Source organism: Neodiprion lecontei, chromosome 7, assembly GCF_021901455.1.
Source record: "Neodiprion lecontei isolate iyNeoLeco1 chromosome 7, iyNeoLeco1.1, whole genome shotgun sequence".
Taxonomy (NCBI): domain Eukaryota; kingdom Metazoa; phylum Arthropoda; class Insecta; order Hymenoptera; family Diprionidae; genus Neodiprion; species Neodiprion lecontei.
The window spans coordinates 8,558,287-8,586,208 of NC_060266.1; the positions used below are offsets into that span (position 1 = coordinate 8,558,287).

Sequence of the window (27,922 nt, forward strand, 5' to 3'; positions counted from 1 at the left end):
CTGCTTGTACACGGTCGCTCAAGTGAGAATGCGAACACGCAAATACAACAGTGGAAAAGCCTCACCCCTGAAGTTTTTGCAGTAGCAGACAATGATAAACCTTATCGAAGGCTTTCGTAGAGTCAAAGAATATGGCTAAAGTAACTTCGCGATCATCAATTCCATGATGCACGTCATCAATAAACCTCAGGACAGCCATCTGGGTCCCCGACCCTTGACGGAAGCCTATTTGCCACGGATCTAAGAGGTTGTGCGCTTGCAAAACGAAAGAACTTGCTCGAACACCAGACGCTCGAGTACTTTACGTATGGAGCACAGCAGCGAAATAATACGAAACTCGGAGCACAGAGGCGGGCAACGTACCATAGGACGAGGGTCAACAATAGAGAACTTCCAGAGTGACGAGAAGGTATTGTTTTCAAGTGACGAATTAAATAGCCAAGTAATGATTGGCAGTAAAGCTTCACGAAAGACCTTAAAAGTTTGAATCGGTAATCCACCCAAATCCTGCGCTTGCGTCGTCATTCTCGTCATAACTTCATCTACACACCTCTCCTCAACACACGAGAACATTAATTTATCGGTATCATCTTTAACGACTCCAGAGGTAGTATCAACGCAGATGGACAGTTCTGGCTGATGGTCACCTGAAGAAACCGAAGCAAAGTGCTCATTGCGCGATTTTAACGATAGCTCCTCTGGGATTCTGGGGCCCATCGGTGTTGTAAGTCCTATTCCGCGAATAATCTATCACTGTCAACAATAGTCTGCCGGAACAAATTCCAGAAGTAACAAGCACTAACCATTAATGAGTTTTGGGAACAGACAGTACGGCAGTGCGAAATACAAAGCCTATCAGTAGCCCCTATATTGACAGCAATACGTTGTGACCGCATCTCAGCTGGTTGGAACGTATCACCCAGATAAGCTGGCCTACGGGAGCGTGAAATGGTAAAGAGATAACAACCGATCGAGTATAGCCTCCTATTTCGCTAAGTCGGCCAGCCCAACTCAAGTCCGTGTTCTGTAATGTAATCATCCCTTGCTACACCTAAGATAAATTTAACAGAGGCGTTAATAAGTCGCTGGAGATTAATATCAAGTCCACGGGGTGAGTTATTATAGCTTGCTGAACAATAATCGAGGTGTGGAAATATAAGAGCCGTAACTAACCATTTACGAAAAGAACCAGAAAACAGTTCCTTGTTTATCTTCAAATGATATAAAACCCTGTTGACCTTGTTACATACCACATCAACATGTTCATTCCATGCTAGTAAGAGCCATAAAATTAGACCAAGATGACTTTATTATCATACTCGATTTTATGATTTCCAATCTGAGTTAGTGTGAGGTGAGAAGCATCTAGCCTGTCAATTAATTTCGAACTACCGCAAAACTTCCCTTTGGCCTTTCAAAATTGATTTTCAAGCAGTTGTCACCGGTTCAATCACGAATAGCTTGTACATCATGCAATACTTCACTTATGCCGTCGGCAGTATTCGAGTGTAACAATGGAAATTAAATTTGTAGGTCATCAGCACATGAAACATGCTTACAGTAACGTATCGATGGGGGTAAATTGTTAAACAAAATAGAAAAAACTAGCGGACCCGGCATCAAGCCCTACGGGACCCTCGAGTGAATATCAACCCAGGAGGATATAAAAACAGTTTCTGAACATAACTTATAGGATATTGAGGGGAAAAGAAGACAGTCAAAAATAGTGAAACATCACTCCGGAAGTGCTTCGAAAAACAACAGAAGCGTTTCAGCGAAGACTACAACTTTGTGTCGCTGCAAGCCGGAGTACCTTCGAGATGTAGCTAAAGACGCCTCGTATCTCGTGATCGTATAATCTGAGGCCTTTAATGTCTTAGTGTTTTCATACAGAATTGAACGTTCTTTAAGATTATTTAAAAACACGATTCCATTAAAAAAAAACGAGTTGACCTTCGGCCGACCTCGGCCATGCCACTTAGGCCGAAACCGTTTTGACTATCTTCTTTCCCCTCAATATCCTATAAGTTACGTTCAGAGATTGTTTTTGTATCTGTTTTCGTTTCTAGAATATCGACCTGGGGAGATTAAAATGAAAAACCCTGTATAATAACACTTTAAACGACTAATTAAAACACTCGAAGCCGAGCTAGGGGGATAAATTGTGGTCAAAGCTGAAAAAGGTACGCTTGGGGACAATGAATATGAGACTGGTAATTTTTTACACTAGACAGTTATGTTGGCAACACAGAGAAACCTACAGCGCCATAGTCAGCCGACCGCGAAACAAACTCAATCTCACTAAACATAACATAACCCATGACCGTCGAATCTAGTCTTATAATACCGGGGGGATAATGCATAGACTTGTACATAAAATAGACTGAGCACGCCGGCCCTTTCTCCTGTCCCCTGAACGCCAATGCTTGTTGGTGCTGTCTCTTTCTCTCTTATGGGGTTTTCCACCCTATTCCTCTCTCAATAGGGCCCATGGTGAGGGAACCAAGCGCTAGAGAGGAAGAGAAAATCAACTGAGGGAAAGTTGAAGGTTGTGCAATCCTACATATCCCCACGCTGAGATCGTTAGAAAGAAATAACAGTATCAACAGCGGGTGTAAGCCAAGGATAGCACCAAAAACGATGGAATTGAGGTTCAGGGGACACTCGCTCCGACCTAATACCCAGTCTATGTTATATATACGTCTATAGGATAATGACTTGTTGGATTGATACGGTCATGGGTTATGTTATGTTTATTGAGATTGACTTTGTTTCGCGCTCGGCCTACTATAGCGCTGTAGGTTTCTCTGTATTGCCAACATAACTGTCTAGTGTAAAAAATTGGCCGTCTCAGATTCATTGTCCCTAAGTGTACAACGACACTTGCAATTAGTGGATACTACTGTACAAGAAAAAAAACGAACAAATATACGAAAACCTGAGGTGAGCACAACTACTCAAGTCGAAGGAGCTAAAAAAAAGAGTGAGTGAGAGAGAGAAAGAGAGGTGGGGGAGCGAAAGGGAGAGGGAGAGGGAAAGAGAGCATCCGCTCAAACATATAGACAAGCATACCAAGAATATAAAATAACAACGTAAGCAAAGCAGTAACACACATGGTCTCCATATTTTACGATGTACAGGAGTCCCGCAAAACAAAAGAGTCGCACTTTCCTCACCGCAACAACAGAACTTCCAGTATCCGCAGGTAGCTCGAGTTCGTTCCAGCGCGCACTCACAACATGCCATCACACATGACCACGTATAGACTCATCAGCCGGCGCTCCTACTACGATAACAAGGAACATTCGAGAAGTGTCCACCTCTGATTTTGATGAAACTTGGTAGGAATGTTAAGGGCGTTGCCTATGCCTCGAAGAGCGCACGCAAACAGAGACTCACGATTTTCCTTCTCATTTCCTCATTTTTGAAGATAATTAGGTTGTTAGGGGGTCATTTTGAAGGTAAAGGATAGATCTGTGTCGCCTTTTTTGCCGAATTTACGATTTCGCTTTCAGATTTGCGTAAAACGTACTTGAAAGTACGTTATGTTTGAAGTGAAACACAGCGGACAGTGAATTTTTTTTCGCAATTCGGCGAAAAAGGCGACACAGATCTATTCTTTATCTTCAAAATGACTCCCTAAGAACCTAAGTATCTTCAAAAATGAGGAAATGAGAAGGAAAATCACGAAGCATAAAACAGCAAATTTTTCGCGCAAAAGGCGGGCGGCTGCTAGCGCCACGACTGCGTTGGCGGGCGACCATGCGAATTACAGGCGAGGAGAGTAGACTCAACACCCCCCACTACAATTCCCCTCCTTCGAATCCTCGTCGCTCGGCACGTGGATAGTGTTCCGCGCTTTTATTTTTGCTTGTGTTTTTCTACAGTGTTTTTTATTATTTCGAATCAGTATTTATTCCCGCGATGGCTAAGAAGAGAGGGAATGTGTCTTTGAAGAAGAAGAAACGACCCGGCATAATGATTTTGGCTACATTTCAGGAAAAAATGAGGTAAATCGAATTATTTATATGATTGATGGTGCACCCTCTCTGACTTCGAGATTCAATCACTTGAGTACGAACAATCGCAGGGCTTTAATTTAAGAAGGTACTTTCAAGAGCCGATAGTGCTGTTCATAATAGCAGTATACATTCATTCTCTAGTTTTTTTATACATACGAAAATATAAACTAGAATGCATTGTGACGTGTGGTACTAGCCCGGTTTGCATTAGTCGCTAAAATATGTCATCAATTTGTTACGTGTTCAGGTTAAATGATCGAAATCGATATTCGGCAATTAGCATGAGTGTTTACACTTTGTCGATCATAAGGAATATTCTTATCACTTATTGTGACTACCTAAGTATCCAAGGTAAAATTACAATGTACCTGGCAGAATTTTCCATACAAAGTAAATACGGCGCGTACGTATTAGGCCACTAAAATACGCGCGTTTTGTTTTTAGAAATAAACTTGACGTAATTCTGGAGTAATCCTACATGCACACATTACTTACAAATCAGCCACCTACAAAACTGTCATCAAATCAGATACTACTGCCAAGTATAATTTATTTAGAAACTAATGATGATTTTGATATACTATAACTAATGATGACAAAAAAAAAAAAAAATTGAAGTCATTATTGAAATTCTAAAAAAAAAAAACGTAAATTTTGATAAAAAAAAAAAAAACAATTGGAGTACGTGGTCCTGGCGGGCCCATGCTTATATTGCCATTACAACATTGATATAGCTCGACTTGTATTTTCTTGTGCTTGTTTTAAAAAAGCCCGCCTTTACCACTATCTCCAATTTTTTTTTTTCAATATCAATTTTGATTTCAATTTTTTTTTGTCGTTATAGTATATCAAAATCATCATTAGCTTCTAAATAAATTATACTTGGCAGCAGTATCTGATTTGATGACAGTTTTGTAGGTGGCTGTTTTGTGGGTGGCTGTCAAATTAATATACTTGGCGAAAGGTTTTTGCAACAGAGATGCTTTTTGGGGATATCAGTACTTTTTGTGGGATTTCGCTTGAACATTTCAAAATTTTGCTCGCTCGCTGCGCTCCCTCGATAGATTTTTGGGATACAGAATTAATATTTGAGACGAAAATAATCGGTGGAAAAGCCAAGTTGGAGCTTTCTCATAATTACATGTATCAGGTCCAAGGTCTTCTACACATTACGAATAGGAAGTGGTGCTATTTTATAGTTTGGACGTCAAAGGGATTGATTTTTGATAAAATAAAACGTGACGATAAATTCTGGACCGAAAAAATGGAGAATAAATGAGCAGATTTCTTTTACTTTTGTTTGTAACCCGAAATCGTAGATTCTAGACGCGCCCGACAACGCTAAATCCGCGAACCCCCTCAAATCGTCGAAGCCCAGATAAGGCCGCGCGTAAGAAACAGTAAATTCACGACCGACAGACGACAAAACACTGTAATCTAAATATATGTACATATGTACATAAATATAATAGCTTTGTATATAGCTTACGTGCAATATTTCTGTGATTTATGTTTAGTTAGTTATACTCGTATGTATTACTGTGCTAAAAATTTGCTAGTCATATCGTTATAATTATATATCTGATTATTCATTCCAGGAATACTTTCTACTTTCCGTACTACTTTCCATAGTTTGCGCTTTCTATAGAATTTATTTAGCCATATAATGTATACAATGCTCGATGCTTTGTTATATCAATTTTCTTTATCAAGATTACTGTCATGTTTCACTTATACTGTTTCAATTTAATTTCTATGAGATCCTTCTCATACAGATTTCGTGATTATGTTTATTAAGTTTAAACGAGTTCAATTTTACTTTTACCATTTTATATTATTTTTCATCATTTTGTATTTGTTTGGTGCAAACCCGATCATGGTTGGGAGGTAGGGACGGGTTAGGCGGGTCTCTGTTTGATAGCGACCTCCACGTGGTGAGACCTGGGAGATTGATGATATTTTCGTTGCTATATCATGAATTTGCTCACAGCTATTCGTTGCATTTTCAATTTAAAATGACCTGTGACGACGTCTGGCCGGTATTCGTAAATAGTTACGTATTATTTTCGAGACTGTATTAGGAACAGCTCTCAGCCGATCAAGCTATGCTTTGAGCTGCCTCAAGACAGTCCTGCAAATCGAACCTGACTATGAATACCGGCTATTAGACTATTACCAGTCACGTGATCGCATTGCGTAGAAATACGGACGCCGGTGAATATAATTTTCGTTGAAATATGAAGAATGTATATCTATATCAACATACGTATAAGGAATTCTACGTCACGTCAATCAAAAAATGACCTCGTATTTTTTCAATCTATTCATACTTTTTTTCACATGAAATAAAGGTAAAAAGAATCGACACGCATTTTGGTGTTCGTCCGAATTATGTTTGTTTTCGAAAGTTACAAGACAATCATTCAATTTTGATCCAAAAGGAGCTCGGATATATCCGGTTCTATTCGACGTAAGGACATCATTTACAGTGCATTCGGAAGGTGAACGAATAAGCTTTCATAAAAAAAATGCAATGTTGAACATTATTGAAAATCCCAATTTTTATAAACAATTCAAATATTTGACGATTTTTACCTCATTAATGACAAGTTTTCGAATTATAAAAAAAATAGTTTCGGGTTCCTTATTAAATTCTGTATTACTAGTAAATTTTTCAAGTGGAATCTGAAAGGAGTCTACTTTTTTTTTCTATTATTCATCAGGCGCTGCGTCGTGCCGAGCGCGATACACTGGGCTGTTTAAAAGTATTTGAAACCGAATGCCCGTGAGGGGTGGAAGAGGATAGCCGCGTCACCCGCCCCACTCCGGCGACAGCTCGGCTGCTCCGTCTCACTTGTTTCTTTACCCTCTCTCTCGCCACGGTTAACGCGGGAAGCGGAGTAGCCCGCGCTTTCTAGCTAGGCAACGCCCTTAAGTATGTTAAAATCAAAGATACGAATTTTTTTTATATCGGCTGAAATTAATTTTAAGGACGTTGCCTACCGAGCTCGCGTGGGAACTTTGGCTTCTCGCGCGACTCAAGCCAAGCGGCCAAGGGGAAGAGTGGGCGGGACTTAAGTCTATGCCCCTCGCATGCTATGGCCCCCTACTCTGCACTCCGTTGGGACCAGGCCGCTTGCACTTGAGCGTTCTGAAGTTCTGACGTGCGAGGAATATAACTGGAAGCTCGTATGAGTTTCGCGTGGTTGATGAGATTAGGATACGTTTATCCATGGAGAGGTTGGCACGTATACAATATACATATTAGTTCAAATATTTATTGCTTATGCAAATAATAATAAGTTACAGAAATCAATGAATAATCTTCGAGTTTTCAAGAGATCTATTGCATAACTCGTTGCAGTAAAGTGAAAAATATTACAAGAGAAATTACCCGAAACAGCAGTTAGCTAATTCATGACTAAATACTAGGGATGGGCGATGGCATTCTCAAAATCTATTCGAATTGATTTTGGAAAAATCGATTCATCAAAAAAATCGGATACAAAATATTGATCTTCAGAAGATTGATCGTTATTTTTACTTTTTAGTTTAACTGGCAACCGGTAGCTATATTAGAGATTAAAAATCGTGTCACACAAATGTAGTACTTATTCAACAGTTTTAATATTCAACAATAGTTTGCTTTGGGTCATATTTATTTATCACAGTGGTAGTTCTCATTTATATATTACACAAATCCAGCCGACTAGGTGGGAAGCTTTTTTCATTAGTTGTGATATTAGATTTATTCAGCGCTAAAAATTGGTCGATTTTTTGTATTCTCAAACCTATATTATCTATAAAATATAGAACACCAAAATAGACTTTCAAAACTTTTTTTAGTTGAAGATTTAAGAACCTAATCCGATCCTTGCAGACTTGGAATCGATTCTAGAAAAAATCGATTTGTAAAGTATCAATACAAAAGATCTATTTTCTCTACCCAAAAGTTCGATTCTTGAGTGGATCGATCTAGAATCGCGCATAATGACCCAGGTCTCATCACGTGGAGGTCGCTGCCATGAAGAGACCCACCCTATCCCGTCCCAACCTCTCAAACATGCCAGGGAAAATTAAAAGTGTTACATACATCGATAGATATTCAATGGAAAATTAGTAAATCAAAAAAATTAAGTTAGACATGCAAGAGTATATTAGAAATTGATAGATAAGGCGTATTGAAAAATCAGCTAAATCTATGGTACAAAACATAATCAAAAGTAATAGCGCGTCAATAAATAAAACATATACATTCGATCGCGTGGAATACCATACTTTTCGCTTTTCGTTATGGCGTTTCTTTGGTATAACAAGTGATTATTATAGAAATAAAATGAATCTTCAAAATAAACTGTTTCAATGAATATTACGGAATGAAAGATGCAAACATTCAGCGAACGAATATGAAAGGTCATTATTCAGAAATTCATTCATTTCTGAACTTGAAAACATAATGTGAAAACACGTTGTATCCGTGCGAAATTTCGAATGGGCTGTAACTGTAAAATGAAAGTTTAACAAACAGGATATACATGCGAGGGTTGATTTATAATACAAAAAACAAAAAAATGGCCTACACACAAAGAAAACAATCCTTGAATCAGGAATCAAAATATTCTTGAATCAAGTGCTGAGTATTCTTCATTCAAAAATATGTGATATTTTTATTAAAAAAATAGCATACTCTTAATCCGAGAAATAAAATATTCTTGGATCAAGAATAGTTTTCTGTGCGTGACATTATTGTAAAGTAGTTATAAATCAAAGGAAAAATATAAAAATATGTAAAAACGTCTGTATAGTTACTCGTTAGTACTGTCGGTTGTCGTTTTCTTTTTCTTACGGGTGGAAACATCAGTCGTAGAGTGTTTTGATTTGACCGCAGAATTTCTTGCTTCAATTATTTGACGAGGATCGCGAATCGGAAGTTGTCGAACACGTCTGAAGTCTACTATTGCTGGCAAAAGGCAGAACTTTACGCTGCAACAATGTCTTCGAAAGCACGTCAGGTTTTCAATTAATTAGTGTATTGTGCATTGACCTTGGCAAGTAGATATCAAATATCACAATCAAATAGTCAGTTAGGTAGATCAGTGTGCGGTAAAAGTCATCGGTAAGTTTGTGATCGTGAGTGGACGAAAGATGGAAAATGATTTTCCGAAGAATAGGTTGACAAAACACACATTGAGAAGGGGACGGTAAATAATAATTCGAAGAGATTGTTAGGAAAATACGGTGTTCTGAATTAATAAAACATGCATGTTAGTTAGTCGGTCTGAAAATGAAAACAATCAAGTCTATGTAAGCAAACTTGGTGCCATTCTATTTACCTCAACCTCTCCCGCTGATAAGCCGCCAAATTTTTCCAACCTTGGCCCTTTTTCTTACTTTTCCGTAACACTTTTCTTATCTTAGTCATAGCGAATGACTGATGACCACTTATCAAGGAGTTTTAGATACTTTACTAATATTTATTCACAAAGAACAGACTGAATAATACTCACGGCTCGCGGTTTGAATTACGGGTTTGCACGTGTTAAATGCAGACTGCTGCTACGGCCGTTAGTTCGTACGACGGGCGGCCTAAGCCAGAGATGGCACTAGCAAGCAACCGCTTTTTGCGGAGAAAATCCGCTGTTTCATGCTTCAACTCGTGCAAGTTTTCTCGCAACTCCTAAGTTCGATTTTACTTCTCTCGGTCCTAAATTAAAGGTGAAGGATGTATCTGTGTCGTATATTTCGTAGAATTGTGAAAAAAAATTCGTTCTTGTTTTATTACAACGGGAACTTTGCTCACTTTCAGTGCTGTTTTTTACGACTCTGAAGAAAAAATTTGAAATTCGGAAAAATACACGACACAGATTGCTCCTTCGCCTTCAAAATGTTTCTAATAGAAGTTCGATATCTTTATAAATGACGGAGAAAACTTGCATCGCGTGAACGTCTGCAAGCAGCAGTTCCACCGAGAGTAGGCAACGTCCTTAAGGGGGTGAACTACCTCCCTGAAATGCTATTTTTGATAATTCCTAATATATTGCATAATAGAGCCCAATGTACAGATTGTAGGGAAACTTTATTTCTAGGGGCTTCTGATGTTGCTCTTTCCAAATCTGAACTTCCAAATTTGAAAGTTCAAAATGGCGGATCCAATACATTCGACGCCAATAACGAAAAATCTATCGATTTTCACCGAAAGTCGGTGAAAGCTATTTTCGAGGTCACTGATCATGGATCTGACCATGAAAATTTGAAATTCAAAGCGACGAATTCATAACGGCGCGGCGGTAGAAAATCATCACAATACCCGCCATCTCTACAAAAATTGGTATCCATATTTATTTCAATAGAACCTGAATATTACAACGCATATATTTGAAAATTCTTTGAAACAACGAGACAAGAATAAATAATTGATAAAGAGAACAAAATATAACTTTCATTGTATATGTAGGAATTCACTATCGTTGTACCGTTCAAATGAAATTATATACGATTACCATTTGCACAATGTTACAGGTGATACGAATAAAAAAATTCTGAATTATGATACTCCTGCTATCGTTTCATGCCGTCATTGAACTAGAAATGGATGGGTTCTGAAGTACTCTAGAAACAGGTATGGATACCGATTTTCGTAGAGACGGCGGATATTGTGATAATTTTCTACCGCCATTTTGAATTCGTCGCTTTGAATTTCGAATTTTCGTGGTCAGATCCATGATCAGCGACCTCGAAAACAGCTTCCACCGACTTTCGGTGAGAATGTATAGATTTTTTGCTATTGACGTCGGCCATGTTGGATCCGAAATATCGAACTTTCAGATTTGGCCTTCAGATTTGGAACGAGCGACGTCAAAAACTCCTAGAAATCAGTTTCCTTGCAATCTGTACATTAGGCCCTATTATGCAATATATTAGGAATTGTCAAAAATAGCATTTGAGGGGGGTAGTTCACCCCCTTAAAATTAATTCCAACCGATGTAAAAGCATACGTATCTTTTATTTTAGTGTACTTAACATTCCTACCAAGTTTTATCAAAATCGGAGGCGGACACTTCGCGGATGTTCCTTGTAAGTTTCGCGTGCAAAGAAAGTATTTATAAAGCGTAGTTTTCAAACAGTCTTTGAAGTATATCTGTTTTACATTTATTTGTAACAAATCCCAAAACCGCATGATAGCCACAGGGAACGATTTGTTGAACGCTTTTGTGCGGAGGCGTGGTAAGACGAAAATCGAAGAGCTAGCCCTCGTAGAACGACGGATATTCTCACCAGCCAATACAAAAAAAAAAACACACGTAAGTAGGGTGGGAGGCCAGAGGCGAGAGGCGAGAATTTTATGAGTCTGAAGAGCCAGGAAATATTCACGGCACTCATCAAGCGTCAACCATTTCAGTTTAGCGTAATGGGGACCCAGTATAGCATCGCGACGTAGAGAGAAAATAAGGCGGACTGGTACATTGTACAAACATTGTAACTTAATTGCCACGTACGGCGGCGTTGAGTTATGAACCAAGCACGCTAATCAAGATGAAGTACGACAGTTGCATTGACCAGTAGACGCTTCAGTTGACTAGAAAAATTCCAGCCTCTGAACCATAGGCGATATCATATCCCATGAACATTCAAACAGGTGTGTAAAACATGCGTATTCCACGTGAGTTCATCTACATTATTAGACCCAGATTTCTAACGGTATGAATATAAGAGATTACGGTGTCGTCCATTGTAATAGGTCGCCATAAATCCCTATTGATCTGCATTTGATTCTGTACTCAAGCACAGCGCAATGCATAAGTTTTGGACCTATTGATCGATTGGTCATTAGACTTAGTCCACGCTAGAATAGCATCGATATCGATCCGCGCCCTTACGAATATCATTATCGAACTTCAGTAAAGCGGTTTGAGGACTGTGATAAATTATAAACCCTGATTGATACAAAGCCAACAGGGAGTTTTGTTCAAGAAACTTGGTCAGCTGCCGGTTCAGTAGATCATCTAGATCTTTTGCGAAGTGGCAAAGGTTAGCCATCGGATGGGTTTACGAGAGAGATTCCGGCGATGACTTCTTACTCAGCGGCACCAGGAGCGAACTCTTCCAAACCGACGGGCAGAATAGTAAACGGATCGAAAAATCAAACAGCTGTAAAAGGTATGGAGCAATTGATGTAAATGTATCCTTCAAGTAAGATAATAACAGCCCATCGTAACTGTACACCTTAGCCATCTGTAAGCTAAATTTTAATGATGTTAGACCTCGTTAAAAGACGAAATACTGAGATCATTCGGGCGGTTCAGGATGGTTTGTACTTGACCACCCACACATGTCAAGTCGTTCGAAAAATTGAATAATTCAAATTCACATCGAGAAGAAGAAATCAAATGGAATAATTATTTCCCTTAGTTTTTTTTTTTTTTTAGCTGGCTCATTTTGCCCCCTACTCTACAATTGAATTTCGAGTAAGTATTAATTAAGTGCGTAAAATTACCGAAACGTTTAATAAGCCACAAGAAATGTCATATTAGATCGAAAATTTTACATTTTTTTAAAATTCATAGCTCGGAAACCAATTGCAAGCCAAACTTGAAATTTTCAGGGTTGTCTAGGGATACAATGAAGTATAATCCGTCGAAATTTCAAAGGATTTCGAGTTGAAAGAAAAAATGTCTTGCCATTCCAAAACAGCGTTTTTTCAAAAATCGACCCACTTTATGTGCCAACATCTCAGTGAAATGGAACCGATCAAGCAAAAATCGTGCAGATATCATCAGAAAATACCTTAACGAAAAGTATAAGCCGACAACCATCCTTCAATTTCCAAAAATGTAGATTTGAGAGCCTTTTGAAAATAAGGAAGATATTATTAAAATAGCAGTCCAGTTGGGAGCTCCCAGCTCAGCCGGATATGAGTTTGAACTGACTAACTATTTTTTTTTTTGAGAATATAAGGTTGACAGAGAAGGATGCCATTTGGTTGGAATCTTCGAGTCATCTAGAAGTTAATAATTTTTTGGAAGTGACTGAAAAATCGACTTTTTCAAAATTCAAAAAATTCACCAGCGGCCGGATTTGGGCGCATCAAGCTCAAATTTTCAGGATCACCTTTGTCTGACCTAGTTTCGAGAAAAAAAAAAACGGCAGCCAAATCGGTGACCCAACTCCGCAACTTTTCGGCGAAAAGTAATGGATCTGCCCACACACTCACATGCATACATACACATACATATATATATATATATTGTAACGTGGCATTTCGGACAGACATGCCCGTTACAAGATACTCCCTGAACCCTGGGCGGAAGCCAGGAATAAAGGTTTCGGAGATCGAGTCGCGAGATAATAAGAGAGCGCCAGAACTGGAGTCACGCATCCGGGCTTCGACAGGGACGAAATAGCGAATTACGAATAAGATATTGCGGGCTTTTGTTTTTATTTTTTTTTCGAGTACACCGGCCACAAGCCAGCGACCAACTCTGACGCTGAAGATATTTCGAGGCAAGGAGAAACCGCGGAGATCTCGCGGGAAGGATACCGAGGCTGCGGAGGGGGAGACAACGCAGATCCCTGCAGCGCGGGAATCCAGGGCAGACGCGATTCCCGCTGGCAGCCGGCGCGCCGCAGCCTCCCCGCTCACCCCGCTAACACCCAACCGTGGCAACCGCGAGGGACCAGCTAGCGACGAGGGAGCACCACCCCGCCCAGCCCCAGGGCTCCGTAGAGCTGCGCGGAAGACGACATCGCGATCTAGCGTTAAGTTCTGCGCCGCTTTGCGACGACAGGTGGGCGTCAAGTTGCGCAATCTCCGAAATCGATGACAGATCGATTGTTGCGCATTCTTAGGATGATGACGTCACGTAGGATTAGCGTGACGAGATCGGCGTTGCGGCCGATCGGCCATCTGAGATCACTCTAGTTCTGGCGATTGAGCAAGGTGGTTGCATAGTTTCGAGGTCGAGTTGAAAGTTCGGTTTGCGCCTAAGAAGAAAATTGTTTCGTTGCGAGGACGATGAGCGGTAACCGTCACGAGGGGTCGGTGAATTCGTTCACTGGATGTGGAGCGGTAAGCGTTGCTGATATTCTCGCGATCGAATTTCGAGAGCAATTGAACGAGGGCTTGTCCGAGAAAGAATAGCCGTTTGTAATTTGCGTGTCGAAAAATCCTCGAGATTCGTTTGCCGATTATTTCGTTTGGTGACCGTAGCCTGAGTTGCGCGTAATAAAGTAAGGCCAGTTCCGAGTGATCGAGAAGGTCGAGTCGAGCCACGTGTTTGAGCCGAGGCACTATTGTCTCGAATTTAAGTGTAACCAAATTCCGTTACACGGGGTCACATCAAATCAGTACGATAAAGTATCATTTCTCGTGTAGGTCGCGAGCCGTCGAAAGGGGAGCGTTCAAATTCGCGAACCGCGTCCCGACGTCACCGAGGAAGTTGAGCTCGGATGCGTGATAGTAAGATTCCTTTTTTTTTTGTGGAGGACCGTCGCGGGTAACGCGACGAGCCCCTTTTTCGTTTGGACTTTTGTATTATTGGTTAGTAATAAGGTGGCGATTAGCGCCCGTAGGCATAAGCAAATTTTTTTTTTTGATTTATTACCGATCGCGGTCAGTGTGTCGGTCGGGATTTCGGTTCCGGTTTCGTCGAGGAGTTTATTGTTAGGTTAGCGATTAGCGCCATTCCGTAGAGGACGATCGCGGGCAGCGCGTCGGGTCCAATTTTGTTTTTGATTTTTGTAAGTTAGCGTTTATTCTTGAGGTAGCGACTAGCGCACGTAGGCCGTAGAGGTGTTCTAGATCTATTAATTTTTTTTTGTTCTTTCCTTTTTTTTAGTTAAACCTAAGTATTTGTATTTGGAATTGCGAAGAGCGACTTTTGAAGTATCATTTCTTCTGTTTTGTATTATCGCTGGCTGGAAATATATTATTTTAATTCTATTATTGCTTCGTAAAATAACGTGTTGGCGTGGGTGGTGTATATATGAGAGTTCGAAATCAAAGATGGCAACGCCCCCCCCCCCCCCCCCCCCAGCTTCCCCATCGTCCCACGGACCTCTCTCCCTAGCTCCCCCCTGGATCCGCGGCTTTCCCCCCTCGCTCGTCCACCCCTTTGATCGTTTGCGCGGTTTGCCGCAGGATGACTATTTTCACGTTTATTCTCCTCACGCACGCACGCACGTACGCACACACGCACGCACGCACACACGCACGCGCGCACACACACACACACGCACGCGCGCACACACACACACACACACGCACACGCACACAAAAATAATTCCTGTCGAGACTTGTTTTCCGCCGAACGTCGTAAACGTAGCTTTTCGAGGCAAGGGTCTGGGCCCCGATTTTTTATATCTGCACCGCCCACTACCTGCTTTTCGTTGACGGATTTCCATTACATGCTTGGGAAACTATACATTGCTACTTTACTCACAGCATTTGCGCAGATTTTTATACTTAGGTGGGCATCCATCGTAGGTGGCGGTAGGTGCGCGGCGAGGGGGAGGGGGAGAGGATGAAAACCTGTTCCAACACGCTTTTAAGAAAGATGCAGCTGTGGAACCAGGTCACTTCAAACGAGCAATAAACCGCAAAAATTTCGGGATGGTGGATGGGGACTGCGGACCCCGTCGTCTTTGACGTCCTTTTTTTACATGTATTGCATCATCTCTGCAGAGCCGGGAGAGCAATAAAACCCAAAAATTTAGGGATGGCGGGTCGGGTAAAGGGTGGACCCAGTCGTCTCTGGCGTAATTTTTCTCTCCGATATGCACAGAACGCAGTGCGCACCGCATTTCTGACGTCATTTTTCCCTCCGATATGCGCAGAACGCAGTGCGCACCGTCCCCAAATTCTTGCGATCTATCAGCCTATATATAAGCTCAACGCATCAGATGCAGACTCATCACTCTTACACGATACGTGCAAGTGAAAACTTCTGAATATCTTCACCATCCGCGTCAAAGTCATGGTCGTCGAAGCGTATATAGGACTTGCAGAGCAGATGGAGGGGACGTACAATTTGCTGAGAGAGCAACCACCCGGAGAAGAGAATGACGCTGTCATCAATCATTGGACTGATATTGAAATTGCGAATATCCAAGTTCTACGTGATATTTCTATGCAACGAGGAACGACTGTTGGTGCGAAAATACGGATCCAACATACGATTACACTCCTACAATCTTGGGTGACGAAGATCAGGCAGTTGCAGCAGCGCACGGTGGTGACGGGTGGAAATATCGTTACTCCTGCGGGTGTACAGTGGGACGACGTGGATAGTGCTTTTGTGAGCCGAATCCGAACAGGGGTTATTACAAATCTCCGTCATAGTAATTTGGGCGCCTTTCTGAACGATGTGCAGCGCGTCGTCACCGAGAAGTTGGAACTGGTACTGCGCGAGGAGGGAAATGTGAAGGTTAACCTCATATTATCGTGCAAATTCGAAAATGCTAAGCACGAAGAGATCTCCACCAAAGTTAAGAGTTTCAACACCTCCAACGTGGCAATCCTTCTACCATCGAGCGATATAAATGGCTGGTTCACACGTGCACGTGGTGATCTGCTATCAAAGGCGGAAGATTTCGAGCAACGCGATTCCGGCTGGAGCATGATTGAGATCCTCAACATCGCTGTAAACATCAACCGCTATCAACCTCTCGCCGCGGGGGCTTCAACATTCATCGAGCTGCCCTTGGACATTCAACGGAAGAGAGCGGTGGTGAACGTGAGGAACGAGGACGAAAGATGCCTTCTCTGGTCCGTCACAGCAGCCCTCCACCCAGTCAACACCAACACCGATAGGACTCACAACTAACGTCGCTATATTTCCGAGTTGGACTGTACAGGTATCAAATTGCCTGCTACTCTACATGACGTGAAAAAGCTTGAGAGATTGAATAATTTGCGAATCAACGTATATGGGATAGAATCTCAAACTTTTTCGCATCATGCAAAATCAAATCAAAGCGTCATCGTGCCAATTTATTTAAGTAAAAATTTGCATAGCGTAAACATTGACATGCTCCATCTTCTAATGGTTGAGAGTAATCCGGAAGACGATATGACTGGTGAGTTTGCACCGAGATTCCACTTTGCTTGGATTGAAGGAAAAAAAAATTGGAAAATACCAAATCTTCACATTTGGGAAATTCCATGCGTACTTTATTTAGCATAATACAATCTTGTCGATAATTGTCGTAGGCGTGTTTCACGCTAAAGTAGCACAATCATCTGTTACATAAAAACAGTTGATCAATATGATCAGTCAATTGTTTGCTCACCAATCGGGAATAGTACATTACGATACGAGTGCGCAAAGTAGGTCGCTCCCGTACGAGCGAGGCGAGTGCAGGATTACCTACGTGCGCACGAGTATCGTATTCTATTTTTCCTATCATCCTGCGCAAAGTTCGATTTTGCGTATGCATTTGCGTTCGCAAATTACCACTTTTCCACACGTTGACAAGAGCGTGCGGGAATGCAACTGAGCGAACGGGGATGTAGCTGAGCGTGCGGGAATGTGGTGAGCGTGCGGGAATGTATAAGAGTATACGAGCGATTCCAAGGTATATACGTGCGCGCCATCTCTGCGGCACTCTCTTCGCATTAACACGTGCGAGCGATACTTTGACGTTCGTTGTCCGTATTAAGAAAACGGCAGAATACAAAACACAGAATGCACGTTTTGACAGGTACATTCCAGACGAAAAAGATGTAAACAAACCGGTGCGCTGAGCTGAGAGCTGAGCGCCGGTTTGTTTACATCTTTGTCCTCTTGAATGTACCTGTCAAAACGTGCGTTCTGTGTTTTGGATTCTGCCGTTTTCTTAATACGGACAACGAAGGTCAAAGTATAAGTCGCTTCACATCAACTCTTTAGAAAGAACAAGTGTGAGTGAATAACTATGAATAACCTACAAAGTGATACGGATAGCGAGGGTGAGGATATGTCTAATGATGTGCCAGCTGAAATGCTCGCTGCAGCGAAGGAAATAGCATTAAATTCATTGCCGAACATTTCCAAACAAAAGTACACAAAAGTGTACAACGAATTTAAGAAATGGCGCAGCACAAAGAAGACAACGTCATTCGCCGAAACTGTTTTACTTGTGTATTTCAATGAAATGTCTACGCAGTACGCTCCATTGACACTATGGGCTAGATATTCTATGCTAAAACTACTATGAAGGCATATGATAATATCGATATCAGTAGATATACACAATTGCTAGGATTGCTAAAGAAGAACAGCTCGAGGTATAAACCCAAAAAATCCAACGTATTCACCACAGCTGATGTGTCCAAATTTCTTAAAGAAGCACCAGATACAGAGTATCTTGTAATGAAGGTATGTATACATACATGTGTATCAATTTCTGTATAGCGACACTTGTCGTGAATTGAAAAAATCAAGCTCAGAAGTCTAAAAATTCTTCGAAATTGATTGCGTCACACGTAAAATTCGTTTTGTTATTAGAAAACTTAATATAATCTCTTTTATAGGCGTGACTAGTAATGGGAATTTCCGGTGCTTGTCGACGGGAAGAACTGTTTAACTTATGTATGGATGATGTAAAAGATCATGGTACTTTTTTGTTCGTAACGTTGCAAATAACAAAAACTAAAATTGTGCGAAGATTTACGGTAGTAGGTGAATTTTACAAAATAGTGAAAAAGTATATGGAAAAACACCCAAACAATTCCAAAACAAAGATTCTTTTTGACATATAGAGCAGGAAAATGTGTGTTACAGCCTCTTGGCATTAATACGGTTGGAGGCGTACCTCAAAAAATTGCAAAATATCTTCAAATAGAAAATCCTGAACTCTATACGGGTCATACGTTTCGAAGATCGTCTGCTACGATACTAGTTGATGCAGGAGCAGATATAACAGTTTTGAAAAGACACGGCGCGGCGGGTGGAAATCGAACACAGTCGCAGAAGGATATATTGAAGATTCCATGCAGAACAAAAACGCAGTCGGTCATTGTATTAAAAGTGCCATACCGTCCACATCAAAGAATTCGAAGCGCTTGAAACTCAACGAAGATGCGAGTATAGCAGAAAATGAAAAATCACAAATTTTTGATAATACGTTGTATCCAAATCCGTCTAAAAATGCTAATGTATGTACTGATACCCCAAAAGTAACAGTGATTCCTGAAACTCCTGAAGAGTCGTATGAAAATTGTAGAAACAGACTTGATATTGGAAATAATCAAACAAATCAGGCACCAGAAACCATTAAAAATGTATCTATGACCACATCGGAGTCATTGAAGAATAAACCGTTTCATTTTGTAAATTGTAACGTTACGATAAATATTGATAACAATTGAAAATAATAAATAAATCGGATTTTTCTTAATTTAATGAATTTATAACAGTTTTATAATTATTTTTTTTGGGGCGGGGGGGCTTCGCCCCCCCGAACCCCCCCATCGCAGCGCCCCAACGCCACCGTTCTATACGTTTCAATTATTCAAAATAATTGTAGTAGTCGAACTTTGCGCAACTTAATAGAAAAAGATCTTTAATCCAAGCAAAGTGGAATCTCGGTGCAAACTCACCAGTCATATCGTCTTCCGGATTACTCTCAACCATTAGAAGATGGAGCATGTCAATGTTTACGCTATGCAAATTTTTACTTAAATAAATTGGCACGATGACGCTTTGATTTGATTTTGCATGATGCGAAAAAGTTTGAGATTCTATCCCATATACGTTGATTCGCAAATTATTCAATCTCTCAAGCTTTTTCACGTCATGTAGAGTAGCAGGCAATTTGATACCTGTACAGTCCAACTCGGAAATATAGCGACGTTAGTTGTGAGTTCTATCGGTGTTGGTGTTGACTGGGTGGAGGGCTGCTGTGACGGACCAGAGAAGGCATCTTTCGTCCTCGTTCCTCACGTTCACCACCGCTCTCTTCCGTTGAATGTCCAAGGGCAGCTCGATGAATGTTGAAGCCCCCGCGGCGAGAGGTTGATAGCGGTTGATGTTTACAGCGATGTTGAGGATCTCAATCATGCTCCAGCCGGAATCGCGTTGCTCGAAATCTTCCGCCTTTGATAGCAGATCACCACGTGCACGTGTGAACCAGCCATTTATATCGCTCGATGGTAGAAGGATTGCCACGTTGGAGGTGTTGAAACTCTTAACTTTGGTGGAGATCTCTTCGTGCTTAGCATTTTCGAATTTGCACGATAATATGAGGTTAACCTTCACATTTCCCTCCTCGCGCAGTACCAGTTCCAACTTCTCGGTGACGACGCGCTGCACATCGTTCAGAAAGGCGCCCAAATTCCTATGACGGAGATTTGTAATAACCCCTGTTCGGATTCGGCTCACAAAAGCACTATCCACGTCGTCCCACTGTACACCCGCAGGAGTAACGATATTTCCACCCGTCACCACCGTGCGCTGCTGCAACTGCCTGATCTTCGTCACCCAAGATTGTAGGAGTGTAATCGTATGTTGGATCCGTATTTTCGCACCAACAGTCGTTCCTCGTTGCATAGAAATATCACGTAGAACTTGGATATTCGCAATTCCAATATCAGTCCAATGATTGATGACAGCGTCATTCTCTTCTCCGGGTGGTTGCTCTCTCAGCAAATTGTACGTCCCCTCCATCTGCTCTGCAAGTCCCATATACGCTTCGACGACCATGACTTTGACGCGGATGGTGAAGATATTCAGAAGTTTTCACTTGCACGTATCGTGTAAGAGTGATGAGTCTGCATCGGATGCGTTGAGCTTATATATAGGCTGATAGATCGCAAGAATTTGGGGACGGTGCGCACTGCGTTCTGCGCATATCGGAGGGAAAAATGACGTCAGAAATGCGGTGCGCACTACGTTCTGCGCATATCGGAGGGAAAAATGACGTCAGAGATGCGATGCGCACTGCGTTCTGTGCATATCGGAGAGAAAAATTACGCCAGAGACGACTGGGTCCACCCTTTACCCGACCCGCCATCCCTAAATTTTTGGGTTTTATTGCTCTCCCGGCTCTGCAGAGATGATGCAATACATGTAAAAAAATGACGTCAAAGACGACGGGGTCCGCAGTCCCCATCCACCATCCCGAAATTTTTGCGGTTTATTGCTCGTTTGAAGTGACCTGGTTCCACAGCTGCATCTTTCTTAAAAGCGTGTTGGAACAGGTTTTCATCCTCTCCCCCTCCCCCTCGCCGCGCACCTACCGCCACCTACGATGGATGCCCACCTAAGTATAAAAATCTGCGCAAATGCTGTAAGTAAAGTAGCAATGTATAGTTTCCCAAGCATGTAATGGAAATCCGTCAACGAAAAGCAGGTAGTGGGCGGTGCAGATATAAAAAATCGGGGCACAGACCCTTGCCTCGAAAAGCTACGTTTACGACGTTCGGCGGAAAACAAGTCTCGACAGGAATTATTTTTGTGTGCGTGTGCGTGTGTGTGTGTGTGTGTGCGCGCGTGCGTGTGTGTGTGTGCGCGCATGCGTGTGTGCGTGCGTGCGTGTGTGCGTACGTGCGTGAGTGCGTGAGGAGAATAAACGTGAAAATAGTCATCCTGCGGCAAACCGCGCAAACGATCAAAGGGGTGGACGAGCGAGGGGGGAAAGCCGCGGATTCAGGGGGGAGCTAGGGGGGTAGCGCCGCGGGTTTAGGGGGAAGCTAGGGGTAGAGGGCCGGGGGATGATGGGGGAGCTGGGGGGGGGGGGGGGGGAGAGCTAGGGGGGAGCGTCGCCATCTTTGATTTCGAACTCTTATGTATACACTACTGGCGTACGTGTGTCGTATCTCTCTTTACCCAAAAATTACCCCTCCCCTCTCCGCGGTACTGAGCTATCGAGTATATGGTCGCGGTATATCGCATTACCGATTTCGAGGCGTGTCGATCACGCCAGGCGCCCAACAAATTTCGCGATATTCTTTTAGGTTCAGGATACCTCGTAGACGCCGATTTATTGTGCACGCGGTAAGTTCTCGGTCATTTTCTCCGAGTGACCGAGGAGCGGGAAAAATCCACGTCACAATATATATATAGGGTGTCATTTTAGGGCGATATTTTTATTTTTTTTTGTTCATCACCCGAAAAGTCTTTAGTTCGCATTTAAAAACAAATCCGCGCGCAAAGGGAGCGTTGTCAAAAAATATTCAGAGGTAGCTCAACGGCATTGAAGTTTTCGCATTTGATTAAGATGTGAAATTTTTTTTTTCACTATTATTGGTTCTCCCAAGTCTGATTAAATCATACGGTATTTTCCCTGTAGGGTTTTATAGGAAATCGAATTCTCTACAAATAACGGCTTAGGAGTAATTGATGTGCAAACCTAATTTTCTACGAAAATATGTATATTAGAGTTCTTGTCAAATAATGATTTTATAAAAATAACAAATTTTTCGATAACTTTTTATGAAGAAACGTCGATAAGAACAAATGTTGTCGTAGGATTGATGAATAACAAACTTCGGCTGTTAGATTATTATTTATTCGGCGTAACAAAATATGTAAAGTTATTTGCTTTACAAATGAACTTATTTTTTTAAATCTTTTTATGATAATTACGAAAATCCAGTTAAACGTGAACGGATTTTTATGTGACATTTGTCGAGTGATTCTTTTGATGATATTTCACCAGTTGAAACATGAGCGAATCGAAGCTAGCCAAATATAAAATTAGGTTTGCACATCAATTACTCGTAAGCCGTTGATTTTACAGACAAAAGTCAAGAGACGTTTTTTGTAGAGAATTCGATTTCCTACAAAACCCTGTAGGGAAAATACCGTATGATTTAATCAGACTTGGGAGAACCAATAATAGTGAAAAAAAAAATTTCCCATGTCAATCAAATGGGAAAACCTCAATGACATTAAATATTTTCCTCTGAATATATATTTTATCAATTTCTCTAAATATATATTTTTTGACAGCGCTCCCTTTGCGCAAGGATTTGTTTTTAGATGCGAACTAAAGACTTGTCGGGTGATGAGCAAGACAAAATAAAAAAATATCGCCCTAAAATGACATACCCGAATATATATAATATAATGAGTTAAAAAGAAATAAGATAAAGTTTAGAAGTCAGTTTATTGAATATAATATTTAAGTAAGAGAGAATCAGTCATTCTTAGTGAAATGATCTATCTGTGAGCGCCACGCGATACTTCTGATAACATGTAATTACGTAAATTCTAACGGGAGAAGCCTGAATATCCGATGTTCGGTCTGTTTATTAGTATGTGCAAAATAAAATGTATATGCTGCATTCAATGCAATACAAAAGATTAATGGAACGTAAGTCGAATACGGATGAAAGAATATTGATTTGAAACCCTGAGATACAAGAACAAGCGATATGTAACTGAACGTCGGTTCGTATTAGCTTGCTGAAGGCTGATCGACTACCAACCGCGATCCAGAGGAGAGATCCTTTACATACTCGAAAAACAGAAAAGAGAGCGTCCGTTGATAACCATCGATTACAGAATTCATACAGATGCTGAAAACTACAGTGCGCCTTATTATTAGAGGGAAAGAGCGAGACAGAACGGTCTTTATCACTGGAAATAATGTAAAAAATGGAAAACCGAAGTGTGCTGATTGGTATTCGAAAACGAGAAGAAATAAATGTATTTCGCGGTACACAGAAACGTGCCGCCTTTTTAAACATTTTCTCTCAAGTTTTTTGTAGAATATTTCTTACACGGTATATTGAAGCTGCCGCATCCTTGTAAATATATCCCGTAAACCTAGGAAGATGAGATCAAATCGATACGAGGCAATCAGTGTGGTCTGTCTTCATTAGTCAATTCTGCATAGCAACCCTCACGGGTGGCTTCAAATAAGCCACAAGCCACGGGCACACTTACCGCGCGTGATTTCTATCACCGAATCTTATTGTTAGGCCCGAAATTAGAAATCCAATATATAGTTAAACTTGGGACTTTGATTAACTAATACCGTTGGAAATCAATCAATAGAATTAATTATTTATCACATATCAGTATTCGGGTAATATCAAACCTGATTTGATGAAAGCTTTTTGAAGAATGGGATTCAAAGCTGGATCCAAGATTTCTCCAACATTTTGAAGCAGAATTGGGTCCCCAAATTGAATAGCTTGTTCTAGAGTCTTCATAAAGTCAAGCTGGCCGAAGTCGATCACCTTCAAGTCCTAAGAAACAATTTGAAACGAAATTTTTGACAATTCAACCAACCTTAATCAAATATAAAGGACATAATTTACTTGGACCTCAATTTCAGAGACCGTTATTGGAGAAATCCATTAAATTGTTGTATTGTAGCTGTGTTTGTGTAACTACTATGTTTGTGTGATATTACTTTTTATTCACGCATGTCATGGACCACCATCTCTACTTTTTATAACAGATGATTGAAGTGAGCGAGTGGTGCAGTGGGGAGTAGGATAGAGAAAGTGTATGAGTAGAAGAAAGTTAGTTCGCGGGAGACTAGCGTCTGCGCTTCTTCTGGAAATGTGGAATTAGCTGGGTCCTCCGCCCGGGTGCTAGAGGACAGAGATTAAAGGTGTCAGGGGCAGCGGGAAGGCGGGCAGGTACCGGTATGCGGGATGATCGCGGTCCTACCACGTGTCGTGGTGGCCGCCGCGAAAAGTCGATCTAGTGAAAAAATCCCCTCTCAAATATTTGAAGTGACCACACTAATTAATAACTCGGAATATTGTGACAAAAGTTTAATTCCAAGGTTCATTTAGTTGAGCTTAAATCAATTTCTATGGCAAAGTGTTCGTTTCGTCAATTAGTCGAAAACTAATTAATCATTTTCTGTACTCCTGTATTCAATTTGTTTGCTTTGTTTTCTTTATTTTTTATTTACTTCGTTTATGTTCTTTATTTTCTTCATTCTCTGTATTTTCTTTATAAATAGGTCTTGCGCTCTTATTTATTATATCAGAGCTAGTGTCAGTATGTCAGTGCACAATTTCGGACCAAGTCTTTAATTACTTACACACCAAAGATCAGAGCAGACAATTACATGAAATTTCAGGCAGTGTTTTCTGTATTGCAAATTCGGTAATTATTAGGCCATTTATATAGCCTAAGCTGATATCACAAAGATATTCCTCATTTGATATTCATTGCATGATTGACAGATGGTGGAGACTCCTGTGGACAATTGCGTATACTCATCATTTAATCATCCTACAAGATTGTAGATCGTTGTTAAGCGTCAATTATTATTAATACATATACGCATTGGACATCGTAAAACGAAGCCAGAATTCAGTAAAACATTGCGCACGCCTTGCACGGTCGTGCTAATTACGAATATACGGTAGCTAGGCCATGCGCGTCTCGGGATTCCGACGGCCAGCTCATACATATCAGCACGAGGCTACGCGTGGTAATACGGCAGTGCGGACGCGTCACGATTGTCTTCACGTAAACATTACACTCAATCATACGTGATCAGCGTCCGTGAATTTAAAAGCCAGAATATTTATCCTTTTACTTTCGGGTCCAAGACATGAACCAGAGTACGTAGAAAAATAATATGAATTTGTTGCAAATGCTTTACTTCGACCGTTAGAACACACCATATCGTATATTCCAAATAGTAGTACCTACGGTTTGGTGCTGTTGTACAGACTAAATCGTGCAAAGTAATGTGCATCGCTACGCATACGCACTTTGTACGAAGCGTTGTGTATCGCTAAATATGCGCACTCAAAGCATGCCGATTGAGGTTCGGTCTAACACACAGCTGACGCTGTCTTTGATGCAATCATGACAAAAAATGGTGTATGCAACAAGCGACAAAACCAGTTGGTGCCTGGCGCCCAACATTTGTACCCTGTCTGTTGTTCTTGTAATTCTCGCATTTCTCACTTTAACGATTTATTCTACTATTTAAATTTGTTTTATTATTTTGGCGTGTTTGCTAGGGTATCCGTCGATGTTCTGACTGCCAATAAGATGATTGAGTAAAAAATACATCGCAACAAAACTTTGGTTCAAAATAAGGTTCCGAGCTATTTCAAATACCAAAATCGCGTAATCACAATATCCGCCTGCAAAATTGAGGCCTTAGTGAAGTAGAAACCTTAGGAGAATTTTCATGGTCAAAGCTGGTAGATGAATATTCTTAGAGTGACTACCCAATTATCAGTATATTGTCCAGATCATTGAGGTTTTCGAATTGTGAGTGATATGAAACAATCCACGTCAAACCGGATTAAGTGAATCGAAAATTTCACTCGATACCTCCTATTCTCTTCGGATTTCTATAACAGATTATATGCATAAAATAAATGCATCAAAAACTTTTTAAATGAATCAAAAACAACTTTTCTCTATTGGTTCAATTTCCGTCCCTCCACCCGTGCGATTAGAATTGTGATTGGATACTTCCAGTGCTAACAGTCGAACATTAAGATTCCGAATGCACTCTAACATATCATTTATAAGCCCACTGTTTTTCTCGTCGTTCATACACAGCTGATTGATATCATTCGGGGATGTAAAAAAATATGATTGAAAAATTTCCGTAAAATCCTCAACGGTAGTTTGTGAAATACTGTGCAGAACATTCAAGGGAACAGCATCGTTTGCCTGCTACGGATAAACAATGTAACACGATCGTTCACTGTTTATATCATATTGATAGTCTGAAGTGATTTTGAGTCCGATACCTGGGGGTCCGTGCACAAATTTTTATCTCCACTTATAACCTAACGATAAAATCCATATCGTTATTGAACATCAAGCTTGTGTCTACTGCCTAGTAAAAGGTCTCCACACATCCATGTGAAAATTGCGAAATATGATGGTGTGACTGCGGTGGTAGCTAAGAAATTGATCAATTATGTATTGGGATCGGCCGAGGATTATTGTCGAATCATCGTTAATGCTCTACATGAGTTGATTCTCACACGTTCCAACACCGATTTGGATGCTGTGATTTAGACCCCGCCGGTAGAAAATTTTTAAATTACCCTTAACAAAATCGAGTGACTGCTACCCTACATAAAACTTGCCAATAAACCAAAAATTCAGCTGCTCAACTACATCGCCAAGGATCCGGCTATATCCACGAGTGTTCATTCTTCCGAAACGTACGTGTATGCGTCGCTGCTGTCAACGATGCAACATGTGTAGGCAGTCAAGACATTGACACAGCTGAAGAAGTCGAGATACGTCATTCTGTGATTCCGAGTTGCAAGTTAGAACGATCCAAAGAAAAATGCCAACGAATTTGATCATTGCAGAATCAGAGAAGTGAAATTCTTCCTCAAATCACAGTGTTATCCCTACGGAAATTTGAATCTTGATGTTTTCAATAATCAATACGCTATTTTCTACACGCTATTCTACAGTTATTTTAAATTATACGAGTCGGGTCGACTTTTTTTGAAAGGGGGGGTAGTGAAACGAAGTTGTGTTGACACCCCTTATACAGCTTAGCAGTCGTCAAATGCTTAATCTGTCTATTGTACGGTTGCTCGGTCAACCGATATGATTGTAATAACAGTCAGTCTCGAGACTTCAAACGATAACATCTTGCAAATGGGGCATTCCATGCCAAATCACCGAGGTTTCGGCCCGACCCCCTTCGATTTCGCTGAAAATTTTTTATCATTTTCTACCCTACCAAAGACATTTTTCTGAATTTTTTCACATTTTTTTAACCAACCCAAAAAAAATACGAATTTTTGGAAAAAACCGCTCTTTTTTTTAAAATGCTAGAACTTTTTCAAAAATTGACCGTTTGGAACCTTTTTTTTTAAAAAAATTTTGTTTTTAAATGCAGTTTTCAGAAAAAAATACAAAAAATTTTACAGATGTCAGGATCTATGAAATATTTCAATATTTAAAAAAAAAACGTTTTTTTTTCGAAGTCCGAAACCTTTGATTCTCAATTTT

The 27,922-nt window shown here is 40.8% G+C and overlaps 1 protein-coding gene across 1 annotated transcript in view; it reads right to left on the reverse strand.

The window, feature by feature from the left end:
- The window catches only part of LOC107227614 (dynein axonemal heavy chain 2), a 732,784-nt gene that overhangs the window by 63,579 nt on the left and 641,283 nt on the right, over nucleotides 1-27,922 (reverse strand). Inside the window, exon 39 of the mRNA XM_046746102.1 lies at nucleotides 24,045-24,195. Within this exon, the coding sequence (XP_046602058.1) occupies nucleotides 24,045-24,195 (151 nt within the window). The remainder of the gene's footprint in view (nucleotides 1-24,044; nucleotides 24,196-27,922) is intronic.